Source organism: Aethalodelphis obliquidens, unplaced genomic scaffold, assembly GCF_003676395.1.
Source record: "Aethalodelphis obliquidens isolate GAN/ISIS:26980383/991018 unplaced genomic scaffold, ASM367639v1 scaffold9, whole genome shotgun sequence".
NCBI lineage: Eukaryota > Metazoa > Chordata > Mammalia > Artiodactyla > Delphinidae > Aethalodelphis > Aethalodelphis obliquidens.
Window position 1 is genome coordinate 50,649,947 of NW_020837953.1, and position 20,567 is coordinate 50,670,513.

Below are 20,567 nucleotides of genomic sequence, written 5' to 3' on the forward strand. Positions count from 1 at the left end.
GGGCTTCCCTGGTGGCGCAGGGGTTGAGAGTCCGCCTGCCGACGCAGGGGACACGGGTTCGTGCCCCGGTCCGGGAAGATCCCACATGCCGCAGAGCGGCTGGGCCCGTGAGCCATGGCCGCTGAGCCTGCGTGTCCGGAGCCTGTGCTCCGCAATGGGAGAGGCCACAGCAGTGAGAGGCCCGCGTACCGCAAAAAAAAAAAAAAAAAAAAAAAAGAGGTAAAGAAAAAAAAGAAAGGTGGGTCCCACAGGAGACCCAGGCAGGGGCCCCGACAGTATCCTGCAGCTCCACGCCCCCTTCCCTGCCCAGTGGGCTCGCGATAACCACAAAGGCGACCGCACGACCTCAAGTTCAACCCTTTTTGTTCATACCACTTCCCCTCTGCGTGCAGTGGTAAGATCACAGATACTCTCCCTCCGGGACGGAAACAGAGACACTTTCACAGATCCGTATGACCCAGCCCAGCCCAGCCCAGCTGGCCCGGAAGGGGCTCCAGCAGCCTCTACCTGCCATCAGAGCTGCTCTAGGCACTTGTTGACCAAACGAATGAACAGGCCACAGTCATCCTGGGTCTACAGGAAGCCGGGTGATGATGAGACTGGCCATTGCTGGTCCCCAGGGTGGGGCGGCGGCGGCAGCAGGGTGGACGCCAGCGGCCCCCTGGTGCCGACAGCTCCTGCAGGAAGGCGACGCTCCAAGGCCCGGAGCCGGGGTGGGGGGGTCCCGTGCCTCCCATCACGGACCCCTCCCACTCCCTGAAAGGCGATGAGCTGCAGCCTCGGCTGACTTACACCGAGACACCCATTTCGTTCGAGAGAAAAGATTATACCAGAGTCCTGCGTGTCCGCGGGGCTTCTCAGCTGGCCGGGCAGGGACACTGGTCTCCAGGTCCCCGGGCCTCTGGCTCTGCCTTGGGTTCCGTGTATGACTACAGACCCCCAGGCGGCAGGGAGACAGTCCCTCCCGGCTCACGCACCATCTTCATGGAGAGGCTGGGGGTACAAGGCTGCTCCCCGGGGAGCCCCTGGCCACTGTATGAGCCCAGTGACAGGTGCTAGTGGGTAAATGAATCAGTAACGGAATAAGTGACAGAAGGGAGCCATGAGGACTCTAGCTGTGGCCCGCCCGGGGCTGCACCCTTTTCCAGGGCTGGGTTTCAGATGAAAAGCTCATGCCGTGGGTGGGAGAGGCCATGAAGCTTCCAGATGTGAGTGAACGGAACCAGTGCCTGGGTCAGCCCGTGTAGACGGGCCGTACACCCCTCACCCCTCCTGGGTCCCCCACACACGGCATTACTCTTCCCATGGCCTTGCCTGGGGACACCCACCTGCAGGCACAAAGACACGTACCTGTTCCAACACACAATGCGAACAACAGCACACACACCCACTGTCACTCACACGCTCAGACACACGCACACAAACACACCTTTGGGCGCGCACGGGGCCAAGGGACCGCAGCTCTTTGTGGCTCTGCGCTCATGGCTCCTGTCCTCCACCCGCAGAGCCTGGCGACACCTGGACTCTGTCCAACTGTCCATCCCAACCCTCTGCCCGCTGCTGGGTCTCCCACAGGGCAGGTGGTACCCATGGCCCCCACGCCATCCACCTCCCTGGCAGGAAAAAGGCCCGGTGGGGAGCAGCTGAGCCCCAGCTCAACCTGCTCAACTAGCAGCCTGGTGACTGCTGGCCCCAGGGACTGGGCGCACCTGGAAATGAGACCAGGTTCCCGGGGCTCAGGCCACAGGGGCCAGGCACAAGCTGCGGTCCCTTCCTTCCCTCTGCCCGGCCCACTGCCATCGTGAGGGGCAACAGGACACCTCGAAGCCAGCTTTCTGTGAGCCCCTGACCCGCAGCTTGGCCGGCAGGAAACACTCCTGCCCCCACAGCCAAATGAGCAGCTTCCCAGGTGAGGATGCTCTTGTCCTGGGAGCAGGTGGTGGCAGCCCAACAGCCAGCCAGAGCCCAGGGAGCAAAGACAGCCTCCAGGGTACACTGAGCTCCTGCAGCCGAGGGCAGGGCAGGGCAGGTGGGGCAGCCCGCCCTGAGCCTCAGACAGCCCAAAGCCAGGGAGTGAGGGAAACCTGCACGTCTCTGGGGAGGGCCACCAGCTGGCCAGACTCTCACCCACCCTCCTCCCCCTGGCTGTCGGTCCTGCCCAGCCAGTGGGCACTGGTCCCCAGAGCTTCTCCAGGATGGGCAGGCACCTGCCTCCGCGCCTGGGGCCGGCCCCAGCCCGTCGGCGCCTCCTGCCTGCCTCTGCTCACCCTGGATGGCGGCATCCCCTCCGGCCCCAGGTGCCGAGCAGGGCGACAGACAAGAGAATGCCCCGTGCATCCTCCACCACGGCAAAAGCCCCGCCAAGGCCCCCTGAGAAGGATGCACGACGCGCACCTACCGAGGCGAAGTGCTGCACGGGGTCACTGACGTACAGCATGGTGGGCGCACGGGGGTCTGCACACGCCGGGGAGCTGGCGTGCTGCGGGGCGAGGCATGGGGATGGGCGGCCGGGGAGCCGGGGGCAGGGGTGCGGCCGCCCGGCAGGGCGGACCCAGGCAGAGAGGCTCCGTGGCTAGGCGGGCAGAAGCACAGGACGCTGCAGAACATGTGGGCTGGCCGTGGGCACTTTGGCCCTCTCCATCTGCCTTGGTCCTGTCAACTAGCTGCATCTAACAACAAAACGGGCGGCCCACCCCTTTATTCCTCATGACTATTCATCAAAGTCCAGGGCAGGCCTCAGCTTGCCCACTGCTGGGTCGGACCGCACCAAGGCGGCTGCGCAGGGAGGGGGCGGCCGCGGGGCCGTGGGCCACCTCTGCAGTGAGGCTGCGCCTGGCTCCTTCTGAGATGCTGCCTACGGGAGGCCCTGGGGGCCACAGGCCTCCACCCCAGAGCATCAGGGGGCCAGCCCGGGCCCTCAAGAGCTCGGGAGGCAGAGCCAGGCCACCCCGCAGGGAACAGATGGCGCTTCCGGCCCTGCGCCCAGGGTGGAGCGAATCTCACTCCTGCCTAGGGAATGTGGTGGCCCTCCAGGGCTGCTCCAAAGGGCTGAGCAGAGACGAGACGCACTCAGGGAGGTTTGCTGCCTGCGGAACCCCACAGGGAGCCTGGCAACGGAGTGAGCATCTGGGTGTGGCCCAACGCAGCCCAGAGCCCGCACCCCAGACGCTGCCCGGCCTGCCGCTGGCCGTGTCCCCGCTGCTGCCGAGCCCCCGGAGTGAGAGGGAGGTGGTCCAGAAGGAGGACCGCTGGAGCCCCGCCCATCGCAGTGCATGGACGGCACTGCCCTCAGCACTGCCAGCCTCAGAGATGGGGGCCCGCCTCCCCGGCGGCTTTGCGGTGCTCACAGCCACTCCCTTTCTGGAGGACCAACCACTGTAACTTAACCGTCTTTGACACACAGTTGGCACAGGGGCTGGAACAGCTCTCTTAAACTCAGCCCTCGTCCCCGGTCTCAGCATCACGTCTAGTGTTTGTCATGCGTTCCTACAGGTCAGGCACCATCAGTCTTCCTCGCAACCTTGGCTTAGATCCTCACTGGCCCATTCTACAGACAAGAAAACTGAGGCCCAGAGGGTGAAATAACTCTCTAAGCAAAGAAGAGGCAGGGGTGGGATCTGACCTCCGAGCCCCCGACGCCCTTTGCACCATCTCGGCCCTGTGGTGCGGTGGACCCTGGCTGCAACGACCTCAGGGAGCTCAGCGTCCCTACCAAGAACCTGTGCTCTGGGACTCCTCCAAGGCCGAGGGGCCAAGTGCTCCCATAGGGGCCCTTCTCCTTCTACTTTAACTGCCCGACTCGGCTTCCTCAGCTGCCCAGCATGGGAGGAGGGTGGCCCGAGGCCCCACAGGGCTGGCGGAGCCTCTGCTGGGACCCCATACGGCCTGTCACCCCAGGTCCCCAAGTGAGGGCACCAAGGCTCAGAGACATGGGGACTCGAACCCGGGACAGACTGGCTCCTCGGGCGAGGCCCCTCCCACTCCGCCTGTTCCCACCGGCCACTGAAGCAGCGGTTAAGGGCGTCCCGGGGGTCCGCAACGGCCTGTTTCCTGACAGGGCCGGGGTGCTGCTCAGGAACCTGCAGGTCCGGCAGGAAGTAATCTGCTTGGTCACCAAGGCAACCGAGCAGGGTGGAGACCCAAGGCCCCCAGACCACAGTGTGTGCCACCCGCAAGGACCAGTGTCCCCCGATGCGACGGCTGTGCCTGCCTCGGCCTCAGCCTTTTCCTGGATGAGCCCCACGACCCGGTTGGGGGGGTGGCCCCAGAGCCCGGGGCTGGGGTACGGGCACCCTTCATCTCAGAGGACAGCGGCCAGAGGAAGCGGCATGGGGGCCCGTGTGTGTATGTGTGTGTGTGTGCACGAGTGCACACACGTGTTCACATGGGCCTGGCGCACGCGTTCACATGGGCCTGAATCGTGACTACAGGGCGGGTGGCGAGTGCGCGCACGCGTTCACATGGGCCTGAATCGTGACTACAGGGCGGGTGGCGAGTGCGCGCACGCGTTCACATGGGCCTGAATCGTGACTACAGGGCGGGTGGCGAGTGCGAACTTTTGACTCTGCAGCTGCTGCTTTCTTGACCTGGAGCCTGGCCTGGGGAGCACTTGACCTGTTACCAGCCTGGAGGAGGGGCTACCCCCCTCCCCGCTGAGCCCCAGGCTTTCCCTGACGAGGGACCTGCTGGTGGGTGGGGATGGAGCCACGGGGGTGGGGGTGAGGCACTCAGGAGTCCCCACCCGCACCCCAGCATCACCAGGTCACCCTCAGCAGCACAGCGTCTGCCAGGGCTGTTTTCTGGCCAGAAGGTCAGGTCTTCTCAGCCTCCAGTCTGGACTTTAAGACAACAGCACCCAGTTCAACTCTGTGGGGCTTCCTGCCTGCACCCTGGACTCCGTGGGCCCCTGCTCCAGGCCTCTGGACGCATCAGGCAGAGGCCCTTCTGCAAGGCAGCTAGGCAGTGGGCTCTGCAGCCAGCTGCCCAGCTGTCCAGCTGTGTCTCTGAGCCTCGCCTTTCCCTCTGGGCTGCGCTGGGCTACATGAGGGTGAGGGCTGGGCTACACGATGTCAGGCAGGGGTCAGGATGCGGCGTTCGGAGGGGGCCTGGCTCCCCACACCTACCCCTGCCCCCAGCCAGGGCCAGCGTGGTTCTGGGCACCCCCACCTCTGGGAACCTGCAGGACTTTTACTAAGAGGCGTGGCACTAGCTGAGAGACTCGGCCCTCTTGTTGGCAGAGGTGAGAGGCCCCATCCTGGTTACCCCACGGCTGGTGAGAGGGGTGTCCTGCCCTCCCTGGCCCAGACCTTCTCAGCATCAGACATCCTCCCTGGAGGGGGGGTGTCCCACCCCACAGGAGCCCAGAGCTGGTCCGCTCCTGACACTGGGTCGTTGGGGTCTCCTGGGCCTACTGCCCTCCAGGGGGTGAGCTGGGCAGCTGGGAGGAGGGGAGGTGGAGGCTTCTGCAACTACAGAGACAGGCCTCTTAGGAGACCACATTCAGAGGCCCTCCCTCCCTGGAGCCTGGGGGCAGCTCCTGTCCCTCCCCAGAGTGGATGTAGGGTGAGTGTCTGACAATTTGCTTTTTTTTTTTTTTTTTTTTGCGGTACGCGGGCCTCTCACTGTTGTGGCCTCTCCCATTGCGGAGCACAGGCTCCAGACGCGCAGGCTCAGCGGCCATGGCTCACGGGCCCAGCCGCCCCGCGGCATGTGGGATCCTCCCGGACCGGGGCACGAACCCGCGTCCCCTGCATCGGCAGGCGGGCTCTCAACCACTGCGCCACCAGGGAAGCCCTGCCTGACAATTTGCTTTTTGATTGTAAAGTAAGTGCCTGACATTAGGCGGTGGATGGGTGAGGCGCCCACTTCAAAGACATGCACCTCGACAGCTATACAACTATAGGTCAAGAGCCCAGCTGCCTCATCCCCGAAGGCTCCCGTTCAGAAAGCCCTGGGTGACCAGATAATGGACCTTGGAGTGACCCCACTTCTCCCTTTCACAGTTTAATTCCACTGTTATGTTTTAAATTCACCAATAACGAATCAACCCCCCAAACCCTAGGCACCCCATCCTCAGCCCCAATAAAGGCAGAGTCTTGGGTCTCCTCTCTCTCTCTCTCTTTCTCTCCCCCGCCACCCCACCCCGCAGTGCAGGTAGCAGGGCTCAGGTGAACACCCCAGGCATCCTAGCCCAGAGCATCACTATTGACAGGTTGAGACCCACCCACGACAGTGGCACCAGGACACTGATGTCCAGGAGGGGCGACTGGGACCGTGAAAGGTCAGGACCCTTGGCCCCTGGGGAGATGTTGGCAGACAGGAAATGGTCCAAAGGGACAGGGCAGCACTACCTGGCCCCGCCCAGGCCCAGCGTCTGCCTCGGCTTCCTAACCTGTAAAATGGGACTATAACAGGCAGATGTTTCTGCTCTGATGGTGTCCTGAGCAGAGGCAGGAGGCCTGGGCTGGGCAGGCAGATTCCTCAGGGCCACTCTGAGAGGATCCTCAGAAGCAAGGATGTCACAGGGAGCTCACTGCCCCCCAGACCCCCACCTGCCCCAGTTGCGACTGCCCGAGCAGGTGCCTTCTCCTTGCCCCATGCGGGCCAGCGGGCCCTGGGCCAGCCCAGCATCCGAGACGGACACTGACGTAGGACGTAGGGACCCTTCCTCATCCCCCACCCCCTATACCCTGACTCGTTCCCACGACCGGAGCCCCCATCTTCTCCACTGTTCACCAGATGCCTTGGACGGGTGTGTGTTGGGGTGAGGGCTCCGATCTGGAAGGGGGCTTTAGGGAGAGGGGCCCAGACTCTGAGCGCCCCCCCGCCTCCAGAGTTCCCAGCTCCGTCTCCCTCCTGCACCCTGGCCCTGGCCTGGTGTGGTGTCCCAAGGCCACTGTGCTGGGCTGTGGGGGCCAGCGGCCATCCAGTGAGCCGCCATCCAGGGGGCCCCCATCTGGGGAGCTGCAAGCGGCAGATCCAGGTGCTTCCCTCACGCACTTAGCCAAGGTCCCACAACAAGTCCCCGTCTGAAGGAGCTGCACAGCAAGGCTGTGGGCAGGACGGAGCAGCCCCGGGTCCTGCAGAGGCTGTCCCAAGGAGATGACCACAGGGGGCGCTGGGGACAGCAGGCGTCGCTGGGCCTCCCCGGGGCCAGGGGTCCTCATACACCCTCTTGTGTCTCTCCTGCCCCCCACCTCCTGGCCCACCAGTGCCTGGCAGTGGGCGGCCAGGGAGAGACAGGAGTGTGGCCACCACCCGGTTATCACAACCCTCCTCCAGCGTGGCAAGGCCTGAGACACCGCAGGGCTGGCGGCTGTCAGGGCCTCAGGTGCCCCTGCATCCCCCACCCAGCCTCCGTCCTCTGGAAACAGCAGCTCAAGCTTCCTTCAGGGCGCTCTTCCCCATAAGTCAGTGCAGTTGGTGGGCAGAGCCCACACCACTCCACTCCATCCTGATCCTGTTTCAGGGGACCCAGGCCATCAGAGGCACAGGGATGGCTCAGCAATAGGCATTCAGAGGTAGGCATGCTGGACTCTGGGCAAAGAGGGGTCCTTCCCCACAGGGAGGGGGATGATGATGGAGCCTACCATGAGAGGAGACGCTGCCTAAGAACAAAGCCACCACGGGGGAAGCAGAGCAAGAGACAGAGAGGCAGCTGTTTGAACACCTGGATCCAGCCATGTCTGAATTCATTCATACACCTAGAACCAGCCATGCCTGAAAGGCTTCCTACACCTGGATCCAGCCATGCCTGAAGGCCTTCCTACACCTGGACTGACAGTTACATGAGCTGATACATCTTGCACTTTGCCATCTGAAATGTGCTGACAAACCCAGAGAGGAAGCCGTACACCTGAGAGCCTGTTTCCTGGTTCTGCAGGCTCCCAGGACAGGACAGTCCACATTTACTGCCCCTACCCCGAGTCCTCCGCAGAGGGCAGCCCACTCACCATGACAGAAGTGGTCATGCCCTGCAGGTGGAAGACATCCATGCTGGCCTCTGCACCGCCCACCACCTCATCATTCCCCTGGCCCAGCTGGGGAAGGTCGAAGTAGGTGCTGTCCGGCTCCCTAGACAGAAGAGGGAAACAGAACAGAGAGCACAGCCATCAGCCCAGATGGCCCAGGCCTGGAGCTCAAGGCCAGCCCGCAGCTCCCGGGGGGGGGGGCCTCCCTCTCCCACCTCCACGGATTCCTTCAGCCCCTTGTCTCCTCCACTCCTTCCCTGACCCTCAGCCCCTGTGGCCTCCGGCCCCCTTACCCTACCAACCTCTCCAGGGCTGGTGTGGTGCCAGGCTGGCGTGAGTGCCAGGCTGGCGTGGCCACACACAGGCTTTGTCCCCTGGACCCAACCCCTCTGGAGGGCTGGTCAGAGGAAGAAGCCCAGACATTGGACCCTGCGTCCCCAGGAGAAAGCCCAAGGCAGCAGCTCCCTGTCCAGCCCCCGAGTCCATCACAGCCCCCGAGTCCAGCGGGCTCAGACGAGGTACTCACAGAGAGCTCCAGAGGTGCTGGAACGTGGCCCCCTCGTCGGTGGCGGTGGACTGCGACATCTTCCCACTCCCGGCCGAGGGCAGCTCGCTCTGCAGGAGGAAAGGACAAGAGTGCGGGTTGGGAGGGCATCCTCTGCGCTCCTCAACCAGCATCCTCGGGCCCAGGTGGTAGGCGGGGCCGACAAGGACCACTCGAGGACACCCTGGCTAACCAGGCACACGCCCTTCACCCAGCCCCTCCCTTCATCCTGCCCTTTCTGGGGGTGGGAGCCGAGGCCTGGGGGTGGGCAGCCTGGCTTCAGACCCGGCTGGGGGCCTGGGCAGCAGGAGCTTCTCAAAGCCGCCACCCGTGAAATGGGGGTGACAGCAGCATCCCCTCATGGGGCTGCTGCAGGGCCCCTTGGGAGCACGAATTTCAAGTCTCTACTAGATAAGTCAGAAAGAGAAAGACAAATACCATATGAAATCACTTACATGTGGACTCTAAAAAAAAATGACACAAATGAACTTATATACGAAACCAAAACAAACTCACATAGAGAACAGACTTGTGGTTGCCCAGGGGGAGGGGGCTGGGGGAGGGATGGAGTGGGAGTTTAGAGTGAGTAGCTACAAACTAGTATGTATAAACAGGTGAACAACAAGGTCCTACTGTACAGCACAGGGAATTATACTCAATATCCTGTGATAAACTGTAATGGAAAAGAATATGAAAAAGAATGCATATATGTGTATAACTGAGTCACTTTGCTGTACAGCAGAAATTAACACTACTTTGTACTTCAACTACACTTCAATAAAAAATAAATTAAAAAATAAAAACAAAACAAAAAAATAAAGTCTCTGCTGTGCCCGGGTCATAATTACACTGGAACACGCGTGGTCATTATTGTTATGAACTGTGTCTCTAGGTTTGGCCTGGGGGGTGGCTCAAGCCATGTTTGGGGGCTCCTGAGGCCCCAGCAGCTGGCGACAGCTTAGATCCCAGGTGCCCCCTGGGAAGGGCGTGTGCAGGGCGCACCGGAGGCTGGAGCTGAGGCCCTGGTACGAGCCTGGCTGTGCCCGATTGCTGCAGGCTGGGCGGCCTTTCACCTCTGATGTGGGATCCTTGCGTACGGCCTGGACACAAAAGCAGCGTCAACCCCACGAGGCAGCCGCCAAGGCCGAGGCCGAGAAGCTTCTGTCACTGGAGGGGTCACTGCACGAGTGGCCCCCCTTCAAGGAGATGCCCAGGGCTTGGGGCATCCTGACTCAGTGCCCGCTGGCCTTTGTCCCCACTGTCACCCCTCCTGAGGGCCTCCATGCCCACCCGAAACAGCCACCCAGGAGGAGGTGGCGGTGACCACACCGGGCACATCTTGAACCCTTATCCTACGGTGGGGGGAGGGGCAGGGAAACCAGAGCCCACCCTGCCCACTGCCCCCACCCAGGCCAAGGTGATGTCTCCCCTGGGCCAGCCTCCAGGCTCTTGGCAAGGGGCCACGGGAATCAGCTTGGCCACCGCCTGGCAGGGCCCAAGCGGGCAGGCCCAGACCTGCCCACGGCCGTCGGGGGAGGGAGGGTGCGGCCTGCAACCTTTCGGACAGACTTCGTCTGTTCCTAGGCGGTGGGCCCCGAGAGAGGCCGGTGGCCTGTTCCCGGGGCTGCCATGTGCCAGGCCACCGTCCCTGGAGCAGCGGCACGAGCTGGGAGGGGCCGGGCGGGGCCGAGCGAGGATGGCCGGGACTAAGAGCTTGGAAAGTGCTGGTCACAGACCAACTCTCCAGCAGGCTCGGAGGCCACTCCACCCACTCTCAGGAGACCAGGGCTCAGAGAGGTTATGTGACATGCCGAGGTCACACAGCATAGCTGTAAGTGCAGGGACAACCAAGTGGTTTTCTCAGAATTGGAAATTAACGTAGTCATGCCTCCTCCCCCCTTCACCTCAAACCCTCGGCACACAATCCACAGGATTTTAACAAGGGGCGGGTCAGCGCTCACTTGCATGCCTCCTGTGCTGGGGAGATCACTCCTATCCTGGGCTGAGCTATCCAAAACCCAGCAGAGCTGAGTAAGGCGTGGAGCTGGCCATGTGGTAACGCAGAACGGGGTGGACTTGGTAGGAAGCAGAACATGCCGGCCGGAGCAGGTCACTGTGCCGAAGCTGGGCGGAAACGCACCCTCACCCACTCTCCAAGGCTGGTCCTTTTTGGATGAGCAGAGATTAGTCAGAGGGGCCTCTTGGTGTGGGCAGGGTGTACCAACACGAGGCTCAACTGGCCCAGGCCATTTGGTCCCACCCCCTTCATTTTGCTAATGGACCATCTAAGCCCAGAGACAGACAACGCCTTGACTAACATCACACAGCAAGTGGACGGCAAGATCCTGTCCCTGGTCACGGCAGCACCATTCGCAACAGTGGAAAGGTGGAAACGGCCCGAAGGTGCATCAACGGATGAACAAATAAACAAAGCCTGGTCGGTCCACACGCTGGAATATTACTCCATCATGAACAGCAATGATCGCGCACACCGGCCATGTCACTATGAACCTCGGAACATCATGCTGAGTGAAAGAGCCACGTGCTATACGCGTCCATTTATGAGACGTCCGGAACAGCTGAGTCCACAGAGGCGAAAGGCAGACTGGCGGTTGCAGGGGCTGGGGGCAGGGCATGGGGGGAGACTGCTGGAGTAAGACAGGGGCGATGGTTGCCCGACACTGTGAACGAGCTAAACACCACTGGAGGGTTTGCTGTAAAGGGGTTAGCTTTATGTTACGTGAATTTCACCTCAATAAAGCTGCATGGAAGTTAAAGACAGTTTCTCCGAAAGCCCAGCCCCAGTTCTCAGCAGCCCCTGCCGCCCAGCATCTGGGGAGGCAAGTCAGCACTGGGAATCTCCCCGAGGCCCCCTCCCTCCCCTGGCTCCCACACCTCCCTCCCCACAGAACAGCCGGGAGGGGGGACAGAGGCCCGCACTCTGGGGGACACAACCAGCATTTTCACCCCACCCCCTGCTTCACCCCAAGCTGCCGGGGTCAGAGGCGCCTGCACCACACAGGCCGGCTCTGGCTCGGTGACAGACCTGCAGGTGCCCGGCCCTCTGGGGAAGCGGTGGGGGGGGGGGTGTCCTACACCCACCCCACCAGCCCTCACCACCAGGACTGAAGACGGAGACTGCTCAGCCTTACTGATGCAAGGGGTGGTCCCGGGTCACCAAACTCCACTGCCTTCAGCAGATCCTGCTGCCTCTGCCCCCAGTACACCCTCAGACCCAGGACTCTATGTCTGCTTTTAGCCAACACCCCAGGACTCACAGTGACTCTAGGACAGACCTCCCCGCCCGCCGCGGGGCGGGGAGAGCAACACACAGGTTCACCTCACCCACTGAGGGGCCCCTTTGGCTGTGTCCACCCGAGGACGGCACCAGCCTCTGACGGTGACTCCCACACAGGTTCTCCATCGGCAAAACGGGTCCAGAAACCTGCCCTGCCCAGAGGGCCTGGAGGACTTGACCCAGGAAGCCATGCAGCGCCCATACCTCCAACTTCCCTGGAAAACTCTGCAGAGCAGGCTGCACTGGGCTATGAGTGACAGAGCCGCAGACCTGGTTCCTGCAGGCGCCAGGGAGCACCCACCTGGGCCGGAGCTGGGCGTGAGGAAGCAGCACAACTGATGTCTGGCCTCAGGCTGCCCCCCGCAACTGGAACCTCCCCCAGAGCTCCATGGGCCCAGCCCTCTCTCCCCTAGGGCAGGGACAGTATATTCCCTTTACTCACTAGCAGCATTTCGGCCAAGGTGGCCAAGGTTTGCAGAGGTGAGAAAAAGAAAGCAATTCTAAAATCACTTCCTGCAAATTAAATCCAGTTTCCCCGACATGCACTTCAAATTTGGAAATGTGCTCACAGTGGAAACTGCTTTTGCAAACGACGCGAATCATTTAAAAAATTGCGTGTATGAGGGGAGCGACTGACTTTCGATGACACCTCTTCAGGTGGCATTAATGATGCCACGAAGTGCACATGCACGGTGGACAGCTTTGCTTTTCCATGAAGTTGCTCTGGGGAAAAAAATGCAGCCTGTTGCACCAGGAGGGGTCCAGTCCTGGTCAGGGCCGGTCTCCAAGGGAGACGTGGGTGTGAGAAGGTGGGGTACGGTGCTGGTGGGGGCTGGACTCAAGGAATCCCTGAGCCCCAGCCCACAGGGAACTGCCGAGTCAGAGGCAGCCCGAGAAGGGCAACGTGTGGCCCCTTCTCACAGCAGCTGGGCCGGGGCTCAGGCACCTCCGACCTGCCCCAGCTCCCCGTGGGCTGGGGCCACCAACACCAGTTCACCACAAGGAATTTCCAGCAAAAATTTTTGACCCTGGAGAGGCGGGGCAGGGGCTGTGTGGGCCACACTCAACTCAAGCTGGAGTGGAGACACAGCCCCACACCCCACTGACTTTGGGTGGCTCGGGGATGCCCCGAGGTCTCTGAGAGCCCCCCAGGGATGGGATGCAGTCCCACATCCTGCAGCGCACCACGGCAGAGGTTCTAGCCCAGAGGTCCGGTGCCGCAGGGGAGAAGCGGGCCAGCTGCTGCCGGGGCCCCAGGCCCCCACACTGCCCTGTCGGGCAGGAACCGCCACCCCGGGGCAGGCGCTCAGAGGCCCAAGCTACCAAGGGTCCCGGCTGGGACTCGAGCCGCAGCCCAGACAGCTGGAGACCTTGCCCCACAAGCGAGTGCAGACCTTCTGCCCCAGGCTGGTGGGAGCTGGAGGCCCCGGGGGGCAGCAGCTGTTCCTTGGCCGGCTCTGCTCGACCCTCTGACCTCGTCCTCCACAAATCCCGGCGAGAGCTACAGCCTGCCGTGGGCTCCTGGCCCTGTTCCCACAGGTCTCCTTCTGCCCCCGGCCCTGTCCCCACGCACCCCAGCCAGGGCGGCCTCCACACTCAGCTTTGGTCCACCGTCCACTCCCCAGCCCATCCTTGTCCTGCCAGGCCAGGCTTCCTCCAGGAAGCCACTGTCCTCCCCGACTCCAGGTCAGGACGCCCCTTATCTTGCCCCCCCATCACCTGGCAGGTGGCAGAGCACAGACAGCCCTTCAGCTACGTGGCCCCCACGGGCAGCCCCATTGGTTGGGCAGGACTTTGAGGCCTCTGGTTTCCCTGTCCCCTGGGCCCACCCCTGCCCAGGGCCCCGAAACCAGCTTCCGTAAACTGGGGTCCTTGTGATCCTCCCAGAAGGGACACCCCATCCACAGAGGGAGGCCCCCACCCACCTGCAAGAGCCCTGGTCCAGAGTGGACGCCTGGCCCGCGTGCAGAGAAGGACAGCTTGGGGCACACGCCCCTCCTCCACGGCCATCTGGATGCCAGCTTTGGGGGAGGGCGTGCGGCCCCATTCAGTTTAGTGGGGAAAGACCCGAAGAACTCCACCCTGCTACCCACCCCGAAACAATCCATCTTGATGGTCCTCAGTCACATACTGGTTATTCCGGTGGGTCCGTCCCCGGTTATTTCAGTAAACAATGGCGGATTGAAATCCAAGGGGCAGATAAACCTACACCATCTCAGGAGGGACCCTTTCCATCCCCTGTGGCCTTGTCTTGAGGGGACAGCAGAACGTCCCAGCGTCCAGAAGTCCCCCTACCTGGGCAGAGGGGTCAGGCGGCCATCACACAGGGTCACAGGAGGCAGGAGGCCCTGCTGTGACATGGCGCTGTCCCCGGGCGGTGGCCCAGCCGAATTCCAGCAGGACACCCGGCGCCCAGCCTCCTGGGCCCTTGGAGCTGAGGGGCCTCTGTGACCTCAGCCAACCCCGGGAACGGGAGGCCCTCGCCCGGTGGGGCTGGGGCAGGAGTCCCCCCTGGAATGGTGGCCAGGAGCGTGTCACCCTCAGAGAGCAAAGGACAGTGGCATCTTCACCTGCCCCTCCCGCCCGCGCCTGGCCACGTGGCCACGGAAGCCTGCGCAGCCTCTGTCCTCGCTGGCCCTGCAGGGGCTGGGGTGGGGTTAGGACAGGACCCTCGGCCAGGGCGGCACCTGGGTCTCCTGCGGAGAGACTGGGCCTGCGGGGCCTGGGAGGAGGGCACGGCCGAGGCCAACGTCACCCTTGGTGGGGGGGGGGGCTCCCTGCTCCCCCTCTGCCTGCTCAGGGGAAGCCCCGCACTGATGGTGAGAGACAAATTTAGCCTCCCCACCCTGGGGCAGGGTGCGCTCGTGAAATACGAAAACAGCTGGAGGTGCCCGATTAAGCCGCCCTCTCTCCCTCCTGGGCTGGGGCCCGTGGGGAGGCGGGGGACGCAGAGCCTGGGAGCGGCCCCAGGAATCCCCCAGCCCTGCTGCCTCTTACCTCGGTCCCGGTCCCGCAGCCAGGCCAGGGGCAGGGATGGCCTCCCTCCGGCACCTGGGCCCGGCCTGGAGCACCGTGGGGTTGCCCAGCAGTTTCTGTTTGAATCTGACGGTTGGTCTAGCACCCACGTGGGGCCGGGAGCTGGGTGGCGGCCCTCTAACCACGTGGGCCTCACGTACTTCTGGAAGGAAATGGCTGACCAATCCCCCAGGGCTGCCAGGCTCCAGACCTTTGCTGGGAGGGGCTCTCGGCCGAGCTAAGGCTTGGGGACCCAGTGGCGCATGCCCCCACGCCCCCTCACCCTACCACTGCCACGCCCAGCTTCCTGGTGGAGGAACTCATGCGGCCAAACCAAACAAAAAGCGCTGGCGCACGGCTGGGCCGCACCACGTCCCAGCAGGGCAGTGCACCACGCAGCTCATTTCACTGACCGACGTGGCGCCGTGCACAGAGAGGTTAGGTCACCCACCCAAGGGCACACAGCTGGTCAGAGCAGGGAGTCCAACCCGGCAGCTAGCTCTAACGTCCTTGTTCTCGACCTTGCCCTCTACCTGGCCTCTCTAGGAGGTGAGCAAAGGAGGTCCAGCCCCTCTCCGGCCTGCCTTCTCACCACACGCCGCTGGGAAGTCCCTGGTCCACCCCTACTTCTTCACCCACACAATGAGGCCCTACCCACATCCGGTCCCCGCCCCCCCGCCCCCCATCCCGGCCTCCACCCCCAACAAGTGCAGGTCAGACCTGGACACAGGCTTCCTGTCCCTTGGTTTTCTGCTCTGCAGCTCCGCCCTGCCTGCCACACTCCCGGCCACCCCCCCTCTCCCCCTCCATCCACATAGCCCACCTCTGCACCTCTGCCACTCTGCTCTGTAGCTGTGTGACCCCTGGACCGGTGTCTTGCCCATTCTGAGCCTGTTTCCTGTGATGTGTAGAAAAAGCCAAAGCACTCAGCAGGGCGCTGATACAGGCACAGATTGGAGCTCAAGAGACGGGAGTGAGTTGCAATTGACCAGTGGTTACTGAGGATCAGGGTAGCAGCGGAGGAAGAAGAATAAACCTGCCCTGGTCCCAGGGGCAGCAGAGGGCAGAGGCCAGGTCTGTCCCCGGTTCAGCTGCAGGGACCTCCCCATCAGTGGTCTCTCTAAGACCGAGGCACCTGCAGAAGGATGAGTGGGACCCAGCACTCCATGGCAGCAGAAACCCAGGGGTAAGAGACAACCCACCCGCTAGAGGCAAAATAATGGATTCCTACTGGGGCCGGAAGCTGGCACAGTGCCCCTGAGCTTGGAGATGCCGCGATCCCACCTGCGTCACCACGTGGGGAGGCTTCCACGGCAGCACCCAGCCACCTGTTGGGGGGGCCTGACTGGAGGAGTGAGAGCAGAAGTGAGGGTGTCGGTGAGGGAGGTTCAGACCAGCATGGGGCACAGGAAGGGGACCCAGGAGGCGGGCAGCTGCAGGGCTGGGAGCCTCATGAGGCTGGAGAGGAAGAGACGCTTGACGGTAGAGCAGGTGTCTGAGCTTTCAGCCATGGCGCGTTCCAAGTGAGCGCCAAGGGTGGCCAGGATTGGACAGAGGAGTGGCTGGGCACATCCTGGACTTCTCCGTCTCACTGCCCACCTCCAACCCCGCCTCCACAGGGATCTAGAATCCGGCACTCCCACCCACAAGGCCACCCTAGTCCCAGATCCCCTCAGCCCCCCACCCCCGCCCCCGTAAGGGCAGCAGCCTCTCAGCCAGGCTCCCCGCTTCTGCCTCAGCGGATGGACCAACAGTGGCCAGATGTAGGTGAGGTCATACGCCCCACCCCTGTACCCCCCCACCCGGTGGAAGAAGTCAACTACACGATGACAGACTGCAGCTATGACATAAGGTGTCATAACTCTGAGAACCGGCCTCAGGGAACTCCCTGGCGGTCCAGTGGTTAAGCCTCCGCGATGCCACTACAGGGGGCACAGGTTCGATCCCTGTTTGGGGAGCTAAGATCCCGCAGGCCGTGCAGTGCAGCCAAGACAAAAGCACAGACAGACAGACAGACAGACCTGGCCTCAAAGAAATGGGAGCGAACTGCCCCCGGAACCGAAGACTAGCTGTGATTAAATCTATCAGGATGACGCTGGTCAGACGACCGCATGGCCAATTGCAAGGCGGCCGCCAGAGCCGACTGTGCTGCTTCTGCAGGGAGCCCCTCCCTCCGTCCACAAAAGCTCTCAGCCCCGGTTGTCAGTTGGGGGCGGTGGGTGGGAGTCAGCCCTTGGGGGATTCGGAGGACATGGAGCCCTTGCTCCGAAATAAAGCAACCTCTCCTTTCCACCGGCCTGGCCCCTTTTTGGCTTTTGAGCGGCGAGCAGCCAGACCCCGCTTTCGGTAACACTCTCACCCACCCGGCTGCCAGGCACCCCTGCCGTTTCCGTCCGTCTCCTCCAAGGCTCCCCTCCTCCCCTCTTGAGGGTCCCACCTCTACATGCCAGTGCGCCATGCTCTGTCCTCCAGAGTCTTCTCATCCCCGGACAAGCATCTGTGCTCCTTCAACCATGCCCTGCACGGTCATTCCCAAACCATTGGCCCCGCCTGGCCACCCTTCTCCAGACTCCTCCACATTCCTTGAAGGGAACCCACTCAGCTATGTCCCCGCCCTGTGTAGCCTCCTTGCCTCCTACCCTGGGGTCCTCACTATGGGCCCAGGACGCACTAATTTCCTGAACTCTCTACCCATCCCCACTCAGCTCCCCACCCCCGCCCCGGCCATCGGGGCCGTGATTTTTTTTTCGAGCTCCATCTGACTCATGAGTTCCACTCCTCTCTGGTTCTGAAGTCAGCTGACCTCTGACGTGACTTCAGCCAAGTTGCCATGGCATTGGTCCATCCATCGCTCACTCACTCCAGGAACATCTGTCCCAGAGAGCCACCTCTGTGCCGCCTGCCTCCGTATCTCCCACGTGCCCCCATCCCATCCCCTGGGCCTGGGGCTCTTTCCGATAACGACACCCAGCATCTATTGTGTGCTCACGCAGTGCCAACCCCAGCCTGGAGTCCTCTGTATTCCTTGATTTCAGTCTTCAAAGTAACCCCGAGACAAAGGCACTGCTGCGTCCCACGTTCCAGATGTTCTTACAGAAGCGCAGAGCGAGGGGACCGCTTGCCCAGGGCCACTCAGCTCAGAAGTGCCAAGGCTGGATTTGAGCCCAACTCTGGTGAGGATCCACTTAACCCCTTCCCACCAGGCAGCCCCACCCTCCGGGGGCCTCTCTTGGGAGGCAGAGCAGAGAACCAGCCTTTCCCCCCCCCAGTGTGAAGGGCACCCTGAGCGGTGTGGACAGGCCCAGGGTCAGCCCAAGGGTAAATGAAGGTCCACATGATTGTCATTTTCGGTTTCACAAGCTGGGAGAAGGGGCACCGATGCGGCAGAGCTCAGCCCAGGACAGGCCCTGACGGCCCTTCAGGTCAGGGGGCGGCAGGAATAGCCAGGTGGGCTGGAGAGGGGACAGGATGCCCAGAGGCCTTGGCCACAGGAAGGGCGCTGGACCTGCAGCCGTGGGCCTCGGGGAGCAAAGAGGGGGGCTTGGCTCCCAGAGGGATGCAGTGGGATTTGGGTGAGGAAGGTCACCCGCGGGGCACATCGTGGGCTTGGCGAACCCAGAGGCTGGTGGTCAGCGAGGCAGGCCTCGGCTGGGTCCTGGTGAGGCGGTGGGGGCATGGGCCGCAGGGACGCAAGAGGGGGCAGGAAGGGATGAGGACCCCCCCGCCAAGCCGATCCGCGTCGGGTTAATGCACTTCTGAGCTCAGCCCTCAACCGGCTGTAGACTCAGGTGCCTTCAGCCACCCTCCAGCTGCGTGCACGGTCAGGCCTCTGTCTTCTCATCCGGAGAAGAGGGAAGTCACACCCACCATGCAGGGCTGCCCTACACAGAAGCCTCTAGCAGGACTCCCGGGGTGTCTTGGGGTGCAAACGCGGCTCCTGTCTGACCTCTGGAACCGTTTGGAAATCTGCTATCAGTTGTGTCAGTCAAACCCTCATCCCCCTTTCCACTCAAGCTCCAGAGGCTACTTCCTGAACCAGCCACTGGTGTCCAGCCCCTGCCAGCACCATCGACACACACGCACACGTGCGGGCACACACGTGTGTACACACCTGCACACGCACACGTGCAGGCACACACGTGTGCACACACCTGCACGCGCACAGGCACACACATGTACACACACCTGCACACGCACACGTGCAGGCACACACGTGTACACACACCTGCACACGCACACACTCTGCCTTCATCACGGTGAATCCCCCACCCCAGCCCCTCCGCTCAAGTATGTGGCCCCAGGGCTTCCCTGGTGGCGCAGTGGTTGAGAGTCCGCCTGCCGATGCAGGGGACGCGGGTTCATGCCCCGGTCTGGGAGGATCCCACGTGCCGCGGAGCGGCTGGGCCCGTGAGCCATGGCCGCTGAGCCTGCGCGTCCGGAGCCTGTGCTCCGCAATGGGAGAGGCCACAGCAGTGAGAGGCCCACATACCGCAAAAAAAAAAAAAAAAGTATGTGGCCCCAGAGGCTCCCTGGGCGCCCCGCCGCGTAGGTGGGACTGCAGTGGCCGGCGGGCAGCACAGGGAGCCGTCTCCTGCTGCCCAGGTCTCGGTGATGCCTGGGAGGCAGCCGGGTGAGGGCCAGGGTGGCCAGGGCGGGCTCCGGGGCCCCCGGTGGGTGAGCGAGCCGGGGAAAGCCGTTCTGGGCTGGCCCCGCGGGGCTGAGGAATGGTGGCCCCCAGCCGGGACAAGCCTGGCCATGTGGCCAGGGCAGGGCCTCTTTGGCAGGAAGTGGAGAGAGTTCCGGTGGGTCCATGGGGCGGCAGCACCAGAGTGACTTCTGTTCCACCCCCCCCCCCCCCCCCGGGCCATGCAAATTGCCCCGCACCCCCCTGGGGGCAGATGGCAGTGCCACACAGCAGTGGCTTCTCCAGCTTGCCCGAGTCCCATCAGGGGACCCACAGGCATGGCCTCCCCGCTATGGCCCATCTGCCACCGCTGCCCCCAGGACACCCTGTTTCCAAGCGCCGGGTGGGAGCCAGTAGGGAGGGGCCTCTGCACCCCTGGGTGGCCCCAGGGAGCCCCAACTGGCACCTGAAAGAGGAGGGCCAGCCCGAGCCAAGCCTACCTTGGCGGAGCCTGGGCCCTGGAGGGTCTGTGAGGAGGGGGACAGCTGGGAGGCCCTCGGCTAGGCAGGCGGTGGCGGCAGCGTCCCGGTCGCCTAGGCGATGACTTTGGAGCCCTGGAAGCAGCGTGGCGGGCCTGGAGCCTCGGGGCAGACGGGGCGGAGCGTGGCCAGGAGCCCTGGGGCCAGCGGCCAGCCTGTGTCCCCTGCTCCGGATGGATGCCACGCCCTCTGCACAGTGACCCAGAGGCAGCCCCGCCCGCGGGGAGTAGAGCTGGAGGCATGGAAGCCGGAGGGGAGCCGCCGACTCCACTGTGTCTGTGTCCTTTTCTTCTCCTCCTCTTTGTCGAAACTCAGAAACACACTCAGAAGCAGAGAGACTGGTGCAATGAATCCACTGATCTGTCCCCTGGCCCCAACATCAGTCTGTCCACCAGCCAAAGCCAATTCTACAAATTCTATCATTTCACCTGTGGTACATCAGTAGATGCTTCAAACGGACAAGGACCCATCTATGTCGACATCAGGTCCAACCATGAAATTGCTGATATTCAGCTCCTTCTCTCCTACCAACACACACACACACACACACACACACACACACACACACACACACACA

At 62.8% G+C, this 20,567-nt stretch overlaps 1 protein-coding gene across 5 annotated transcripts in view; it reads right to left on the reverse strand.

Annotated features, from left to right (window-relative positions):
- Window positions 1–20,567, reverse strand: part of TP73 (tumor protein p73) — a 65,857-nt gene that overhangs the window by 34,807 nt on the left and 10,483 nt on the right. For all 5 annotated transcript variants that reach the window (XM_027110423.1, XM_027110424.1, XM_027110421.1 and 2 more), the window contains exons 2-3: window positions 8,497–8,585; window positions 7,953–8,073 (exon numbers count right to left, since the gene is read on the reverse strand). In XM_027110423.1, the coding sequence (XP_026966224.1) occupies window positions 7,953–8,073; window positions 8,497–8,555 (180 nt within the window). In that variant the 5' untranslated portion in view covers window positions 8,556–8,585. The remainder of the gene's footprint in view (window positions 1–7,952; window positions 8,074–8,496; window positions 8,586–20,567) is intronic.